This window comes from Phragmites australis, chromosome 13, assembly GCF_958298935.1.
Source record: "Phragmites australis chromosome 13, lpPhrAust1.1, whole genome shotgun sequence".
In the NCBI taxonomy this organism is placed as follows: Eukaryota; Viridiplantae; Streptophyta; class Magnoliopsida; order Poales; family Poaceae; genus Phragmites; species Phragmites australis.
This window is the reverse complement of record NC_084933.1, coordinates 21,274,305-21,282,919: the sequence shown is the minus strand read 5'-3', so window position 1 is coordinate 21,282,919 and position 8,615 is coordinate 21,274,305. Positions and strand designations below refer to the sequence as shown.

Sequence of the window (8,615 nt, the reverse complement as noted above, 5' to 3'; positions counted from 1 at the left end):
TCGCCAGACGCGAAGAGCCCCCCGTGATGCGCTCTATTACCGCCATCTCCCGACCGATTTCTGTGCTTTCTCCTCCGGATTGCTTTGACCACTCGGGTGGAGCTCGCGGCGGGGGGTGAAGTTTTTGCTGTGGCCGAACTGATGAACACGGGGATGAGCTTGCGGCGGAGCCAGTAATCTTATCCCATTGAGTTGGATCGAAATGGGCCGTTTGCGCTGGGCATTTGGCCTGTTTCGTACTTTTTTCTTTTTTCATCTTTTCCAATGTTACAATACTTGAGCACATATTTATCGATGCAAACATTATTTTTTTTTAAAATTTCTTTTCATACATAGTCTTAGAATTGTCTCTAATTTTTTATGGATTTTTTTTCTAATTTTTTTTTAAAGCTGATTTGAATTTTTTGAATTTAAATTCGATAACGTTCGCATTTCAAAACTGAGCCGAAGCGGTAAGGTCGGTAACCGCGATATTCGCTCGGTAACCGTCGAATTGTAGACCATCTCCAAACATATTTCATTCATTTTTGTTCCCTTCTCGATTCTGCTCATCATTTTCATTCATTTTATTTTCTCTATTCTCCAACAGATTTTCTTCGAATGGATTCGTGAAAAGAAAGAAAAGAGAATCCCATCATGAAGGAAATACTCTTAGGAATTCGTTCATGACAAAAACTATAAAAAAATCGTTAAAACTCTAAAAGAAATAAAAATGCTTTCGTAAAAAGAATTTGATCCTAATATCAATCCTTTGGAGATGGTCTTAAAACCTTGCTCCTGAGTCTGGCGGCTAGTGGGCGGCTCATGTTTTATACGGTTTCGCTGAATGTCAGTCCACTGAAATTTTCATACAGCATATCAAAGAAAGAAAATTTTCAAACTGCTGGACTCTATGAGCTCAAGTGTCGTCCTCTCCGTCTCCGTCTTCCTCCACCACCACTTGGGTCGGGTTCATCGGTTAGAGGTCGAGTTTATCATCGGTTAGCAATCTTAAGTATCAATTTACGGGCGTCCGTGATATATTTCTAGCGAGCAATCTAATTCATTACACGTAGACGGCTCGACCTTCTTCCCTTTGACCCGATCACATATTACTTAGTTCAATCACACTCCCATTGAGTTGACTCCACCAATCCTTTTTACTTATCTATTTTCTAGTGTCACTCCTCATGGGCCACAATTGGTGCTATGCTCCTCTCCTCCGCATCCCTCTATTAAACAACTATATGCCCCTCTCCTACATCGGAGACTTATCCTCGCTCTGTCATCGCCAACACACATGACAGAGCAATGTCTCGTCATCTTTCCCAACACGAATTGCCACACCTTAAAAGAAGTGAAACTCCTCTCCATAGGTGATATTATTCTCTATTCCAAAGTTCACTGTTTTTCAACGGCTCAGTTTTTTCGTGAATCTCTCTTCTATCTCTTTACAATTCTTGTTTAATAATTTTTATGGTGCATACGAATTCCTAAATTTTGGAACGGGTATTTGCCTATATCACAACAAAAAATATGAGAGTATCTTCGTAATCTTTAGCTTTACATAATAAAATAATTTATCTTTTTTAAAAAATAATTTTTAAAGGCAGATAACTGCTCAAATGCGTATAGCAAGAATTTTATATTCTCAACTTATTCAATATTATGATTTATATAAAAAATTTATGTCATCAACATATCGTAAGATTGAAAGATCATCATTCATAGGAATTTCCTCCTCTCTCACCAACTGAGCCAGCCTATTATTAAGATGATGTTTGGGCTCTACTTCATGTGTGTGTAGAAGCGTTTGTCCAGCCTTTTTTAATCTAATTCGTCGATTTTTGCTAGTAATTCCTTTTCTTTTCTATATGCCAAGAACATGCCACTCGGAGCAGACTCAGACTATTTGCACAGCGCACATATGGGCTCACGTCTTCCATTATCGGTCAAGATGACGACGTACTCTCCCCTTCGCTTCGCTGAATTGGCGGGCATGCACGCACGGGCACGGCGCACCGCCGCTTCCGACGTCCGGGGGAAAAAAGGGCGAAAAGGAGAGAAGCATCCACGCGATCTGACGTCTTTTCAGCCAGTCTTTCCTATCTCTTTACGCTTTGCGCTCGCGCAGCGGTGGCCGCAGACAAACGGCGGGCGAACTCACAACACGGTACTTATCTGCACCGCGTGCGCGATCGAACACGAAAACGCATCGCCGACGTGCTGCGCCGTTCAACACCGCACGAATTTTATGCGGAGGCGAGATCCCGTCCCGCGCGGATCCACAGAAACGCCATCCCAGGTCGCAGAATTCGTCAGTAGAATTCTGACGGAGGCAGAGCACCAAGAAGATGGCGTTGCGGTAGATAGGTAGATGCCTGACAACCCGTTGTGGCAGCGATCTGGTCCATGATTCCTCTCGCCTCTTGGCTCTGTCTTTGTCTTGTTCCTCCTGCACAGCTAGATAGATACGCTTGTCTCCGTGCCTGCTCTGCCTTTTCTTCGCCACCCCGGGCGGCAAGGTTTCTTTGCCCTTTTGCTCCACGTTCTTCTTTTCTTCAGAGTTCAGGCCCCAGCTCTTTGTAGAATTGTAGCTTCCTGCCTGTAACTGTAATGAGTTAAGGCCAGGGCTTTGAAGATGGACGCAAATGAACAATGATGTGACACAAGCCTGCAGAAAAAAAATACTGAAACTCTGCACAGGGTAGGTGAAGCTTTGACGGGATTAGCTAGCAGGCTAAGCAGGGCAAGGAACCGAATTATTTGTTGAGAGTACTAGTCTACTTGATGATAAGATCTCTTCTGGTCGTCTGCCAAATAAAGAGATGGCCAGCTCCTGATGCTTCAGTTTTGCTTGTTTTTCCTCATGGTTGCCATCGTTTACGTCGACTACAGAACAGGTTGGTAAAAAATTTAGTTTCTTGTGGATGCGGAAGGATATGAGCCGAATTTCCTAACGACACATTATTGTTTGTTTCCAAAAAGCTCAAACGCGGTGGGGAGTAGTACTGAATAGAGTTCATTCAAAGTTGGATTTCTGACCAGAATGGGTAAAACGCAGCACGTGTTCTTTGACAGCTGCGTACATGTCTTTCCTGAGAACCTGGTGATAGGATCCAGACAGTTGGATTAGTTTCATTTCAAAAAGAAAACTGTTAATTTTCAGAAGCAAGCATCATGGTTTTTGCAGGAGAAACCACTTACTCTAAGATTTATTAAGATAGTATGACTTTCTTCACGTTCTAGGTGTTAGTCACAGCTGAACTTTTTCCTTTCTGTAATATGATTTCTTTTACAAGTGATCAGCCTGGAAGAAGTCATGGTTTTGTTTTCCTTCAGGGGCATTCAGATAAGAGGGATTTCTCCTGCAAAAACCATGTTTTTCTGCACCGGAATACAGACCGGCTGCTACTGCGTATCATACAGTCAAGCAACAGAGCTCAACTGAGCTGACCAGTTAATCAATCTGACCATCTGTTCGAGAGGCCAAAAACATTTCCAGAAATGAGAAACCGTACCATCAGATAGATCAGACGAACAGGACGCCACTGGCACGTTAGGTCACGCAGGCTCACAGTCACAGGTGAGCTTATCGAGAAGCAGAGGGTCCAAGTGGCTCTTCGGAACCGGATCCACCATCTCCGAGAGATCGAAAGGCTACGCGGTCGTTTCCACGCGCGGGACCAGGATGTTTTAGGGGCATATCATAGGCCGACGTGAGCCTCGGCAGGTTCGGATTTGATTCCGGCGCGATCTCGACCGCGCGACCACACATGATTGTGGAGACGCGTGCATCCATTCGCCCGTCCGACGTGGTCGCTGCTCCGTCGGCGGCGAGCGACGGAGCGCGGGGAGCGTGATGGGAACGGAGTGCGGCACGGTTCGCGCCGCCGCCCGCGCCGGGCAGACAAGGTTTGATCCGAAGACTAGCGAAAGGTTTGATCGAGAATCTGACATGATCAAACCTGAAGCTGCACCGGTCTCTTTCCAATTCGTAAGGGGGCATCTTTGTGCAATCTCTAGATGGGGTACAGCCTTGCAATCACTTTCAGTTTTCAAACCAAATCGACATGAAATTCGAACGGAGAAAAACGCTCCAGATTACGTTGAAATGCACATAGGACAAGGCTAAATGGTCGTGTTGGGCTAGGCCGGGCCAGTTTTGCCCAATGATAAAAACAAAATTCCCATGTAAAAAACTTTTGACACAAGATAAATACAAAAGGGGGAAATGAGAACGACCAAATTTATTGTCCACACGCAAGTCAGGTAGGTGCAGCTAGTGCTGGGAATGGCTTGTTCAACTTCAACATTTCATTTATACTTCTCTCTCTATATATACTCTTACAAAAATGCCAATCAATTAGACGATTTAGGTTGGAGCCGCGGCGTCCATCCTGGAGGCACTCTTAGCTCTTTTTTAGTTGAGGGTGTGAGCCTCCATAATGAAAAAAATATTTTTATAAAATAAACGAGTTATGATATATCTAGATTTTACTCTTTTAAATATAATAGGCAGCTTTTATGCTTATTTGAAAACGGCATCGGGAGACCGACGTAGAGTTTGACGGGACGTCCAAAAGCATGCGCTATAGGCCACCAAACCGCTAAGACGGTCTAAAATGGTCTAGAGAGGCCGAGACAGTCGGTGCGTGTTGGAAAAAAAACATACGCTATAGATCACGGAACAGCCGATGAGACACTGACAGGCTGAAACGGATCGGACGTGTTAGGACGTCAAAAAAAAACATAAGTAGGCCACCGAACAGCCAAGATGAATGAAAACAGTTCAAAAGGCCGTCGGGACGGCAACAAACGTTTGCTATAGGCCATTCTTCGTCGAGTAAAACGTTCTTTCTCCAACTTATAACCTCAAATTGAGCTTGTCGATTGACATTTCCTGGGCCCATTGTACCATGCCTTCACACCCTTTCGTGTACGACGTAAGCCCAGCCCATGAAACCCTCACGGGCCAGATCCGGTAATTATGGTTCCACTTGACCGTCCTCTCGATCCCGGCATCGCCATTCGCCTCTGTCTCCGGTCACCAACCGACGAGATGGCCGAGGTGAGAACCATCCGGAATCCCTCCCTCCCCTCCCGATCGAATTTTCCACGGGATACGTGTGGAATGCTCTGTTTCCGGCGCTGCTTGGTTGCATCCGTCGGTCGGTATTAGGCTACTCGCAAGCAGCAGGCTTCGATCTAGCTCGTTGATCGCCCGATTAGGGATGGTTTTCCTCGCGTGGATCTGATCCTTGTGTTTCCGCGCGTGACGTGAATAGTGGTAGGGTGTTGGTTCCGAGCCGTAGGTTCTTCTAGTTTTCTGATCGTGGTAGATGGCTTGGGCTGCCTGCTCGTTGTGCGGGATTGGTGGGTTATGCTTTATCCCATTTCTTGCAATTTGCGTGCTGTTGTGTTGGAAATTTCACGGAATTTTGTATATAGATCTGATATAGGATTTTGCATTCTTCCTTTTAGGTGTCTGCGACGGTGTGATGACCAATTGGCTGTTTTATTGGGGGGAGATGGGTTGGGTTGGTTATAACGTCTGTGCCTTACAACTTCTGCCAAGGTAGTAATAATGGTTCTACCACGGGGCATATCATCTACCATTTTAGGGCGTCAATCTGTATGGAAGGCACTAAGACTGCCACCTACTATATGAACTGCTTCGTGATTTCCAGAACTCTCCTGGACGGTTGGACTTCTTTTGTTCTCAAACTTGGAAGGCTATGAATTGCAAGATATATTGGCTGATTTCGGTTGGAGTGTGGAGAATTTGAAGTTGGGAAGACATGTAGGGGAGTAGGGCGAGGTTGTTAGCAATTCATTGAAACATTACTCAACGATAGTTGCAATGCGCTTCTCATTCTGTTGATTATCATCACCTTATGCAAAGAGAGAAGCTGGTCAATGTTCTTATGGAGTTGTAGCATTTATTGCTGAGCGAAATGAACTGAACTTACCTGTACATCTTAGCTGTGCTTTTCTTCTTGAAAAAATTACCGTCCTAACTGCTGTTTGATTGATCCAGTTTTTCTATCCATACCATTTACTTCTTTTCCAAGCTGTCTCACATTGGTTAGCTTATTGTTCCCAGTGTATTGCTCTACTCTTTACGTGTTCATTTCATTTGTACCAGATTGAGATAAAGACAGCTCCTGCTGACTTCCGCTTCCCTACAACGAACCAAACTAGGCATTGTTTTACACGCTATGTTGAGTACCACAGGTTTGTTGATTGCAAGAGCTTTACATGTGAAAATCTGTCAGTACCTTTACTATTTGAACTTTCATGAAACCAGATGTGTGAATGCCAAAGGGGAGGCTGCTTCTGATTGTGAGAAATTTGCCAAGTACTACCGCTCTCTTTGCCCAGGAGAATGGGTGAGTGCTTTTGGTGTTTTTGATTATGTTGTAGGATTACCACCATTAGTTTTTTTTAATTGCTTTAGGTAGTGTTTGGTTGGAGAGCAAGATGGGATGGGATGATTCCATTTATATTTGAGGATATGATGATTCCATTCATATATAGATGTTTGTTTAGTTGGTGGGATGGAACGAGTCTATTTTAGTACCTCGGGTCTACCGTCAGTGCCACTTTCGAAGTGGGATGGCTGCGTTCCACCATTTCTTTTTGGAACGACTCCGTCTCGAATCTTTGAAGAATATTCCTTGATTCCGAACCATTCCATCTCACTACTCTCTATCCAAACAACTCAAAAACATGATGAATTCGCTCCGTCCCACGAACCAAACACTACCTTATTGGTGACCTAGCGATCTTAGCTTTTTAGTTAAGTAGTAGTAGATGCATGAACCTGCCATAAAATTTATCTGCACTGGTCTAAACCCAGAATGTTCGATGAGTTAAAGTCCGTCTTATCTGAATTACTTGGTCATAAACCTTGAAGTTAGTTCTTTCTGTCGTCATATTACTCTGTAGGAGTAGAAAGTTGCAGATGATTTCCTGTTGGTATATTTAGCTATACATATTGCCAGTTAACATGTTATATGCTCCCACTGAGCAACCTTATGCAAACTGCACTTATATTTGTACTTTTAAAACAACAACAACAACAAAGTCTTTGTCCTAAGCAAGTTGGAGCAGACTAGTGATGAATCCCACAAGATCCAACTAAAAAGATGATAATAAAATAATAATGATAATAAAAGTACTAGTAATAGTAAAAAATAAAGTAATAACGTTATAAGGAGACTGAAGTATAAGTTATGATTCTGACCTATTGATTGCTAACTTCCATGTGCTTCTATCCGTGTTTAGTTCTTTGGGGATATTCTATTCCTTCAAGTCTCTCTTTACAGACTCCTCCTATATTAGATTTGGTTGAGTCCTGTCTCTCTTCGCATTATAGTTGTAATTTTAAAAGATTCTTCAAATTTTGGATCATTTGTTTTCCTCTGCACATGGTACCTTTAGATATGCTTCAAATCTATAGCAATACCATTTAGTGATTAGCTGAACCATGTTACCTTGATGCATTGAAATGTCCTGTGGGCAACCTGGCTACTTCAAAATTTTAACATCAGCTTCTTTTCCTTTACTGAATCAGGTTGAAAAGTGGAACGAGCAGAGGGAGAATGGAACATTTGCAGGGCCCCTCTAAATCTTCTGTTCGAGAGTCACCTTGGTCCAGCCTACAGCTTTCATCAGCTGTGCTGTTCTCTTCTGATTTGAATATATGCTATTCTCTTCTTTCCCCCAAGCAGTCGCTGCAAAACAGCTGGTGATGCTGTGCTTTGTGTTGTACTCATAATTTTAAGCATTGTTACTCGTAATATCATGTTTTTTCAGACCTTATAATTTGAGGATTATATGTTCATATCCTATGCGTTTGTTTCCTCCTGGGATCTGCGTATTTTTCACCTTGGATGGTGCATGGGGGGAAAACCGAAGATACTAAGAAATGAAAGGAAACATGGAAATGAATTGAGTTTGCTTACGTTTTGTTAGGGGAATTTCCATTTAGGTAAGAAATGAAAGGAATCTTGATGTGCAGGAAATGTTCTTTGGGTAGAATTTCATACCGTCCTCCATGCAGTAAAAGCAGGACTCAATTTCTCCAGTTTTATCAGGGATAAAATTGATCAAACTGGTTTATCTATTCTAATCCTCTTTGGCTCTAGGGTTCAGCGAATCATTGTTTCGTACACGCTATGAGAAGTGGACGGATTTGTTATTTAATTAGAGTTCTGAATGTCCTGAGGCGGTCTAGTATGTGAAAATGGTGAAGTGTTCATCGGGTGGTCTTGGAAAATTCAGAAATAATTTGAACTGATTCCATGATGCATAAAATGAAACATGAAAAAAAATTATAGGTACCACCATTTTCTTACAACTAGTATAATTCAATATCAGATGGTTCGGATGGTAGCTCATGGAATGAAACCATCCTTCTGTAACCCCATTGCTGTCACTGTATGTGGACCCAGGTCCCCTCGCCTGGTGGCGCCAATTCCGGCTTGGACGGCATCACCACGGAAGCCTCGAAGGCGCCGTCACGGGTCAGCGGCTGCCCTAACTCCTTCACCTGGAGGAACAGCAGCCTCTGGTTCTGGGCGAACGAGTCGTGAACGACGGCGCGACCATTGCAACCAACGGTTTGCCAA

At 43.4% G+C, this 8,615-nt stretch overlaps 1 protein-coding gene across 1 annotated transcript; it reads left to right on the top strand.

Annotated features, from left to right (window-relative positions):
- Positions 1 to 4,923: 4,923 nt before the first annotated feature.
- LOC133889749 (cytochrome c oxidase subunit 6b-2-like) lies at positions 4,924 to 7,833 on the top strand. The gene is made up of 4 exons (XM_062330213.1): positions 4,924 to 5,050; positions 6,128 to 6,216; positions 6,290 to 6,371; positions 7,559 to 7,833. Exons 1-4 carry the CDS (start codon positions 4,970 to 4,972, stop codon positions 7,610 to 7,612), a joined length of 306 nt encoding a protein of 101 aa, XP_062186197.1. The 5' UTR covers positions 4,924 to 4,969; the 3' UTR covers positions 7,613 to 7,833.
- Positions 7,834 to 8,615: the final 782 nt, after the last annotated feature.

Excerpts from the sequence above, each read along its gene's own strand:
- LOC133889749 (XM_062330213.1), top strand. The coding sequence starts at position 4,970 with ATGGTTCCACTTGACCGTCCTCTCGATCCCGGCATCGCCATTCGCCTC. Across the intron at positions 6,217-6,289 it reads CGCTATGTTGAGTACCACAG|ATGTGTGAATGCCAAAGGGG; the intron begins GTTTGTTGATTG and ends TCATGAAACCAG. Across the intron at positions 6,372-7,558 it reads CTCTTTGCCCAGGAGAATGG|GTTGAAAAGTGGAACGAGCA; the intron begins GTGAGTGCTTTT and ends TTACTGAATCAG.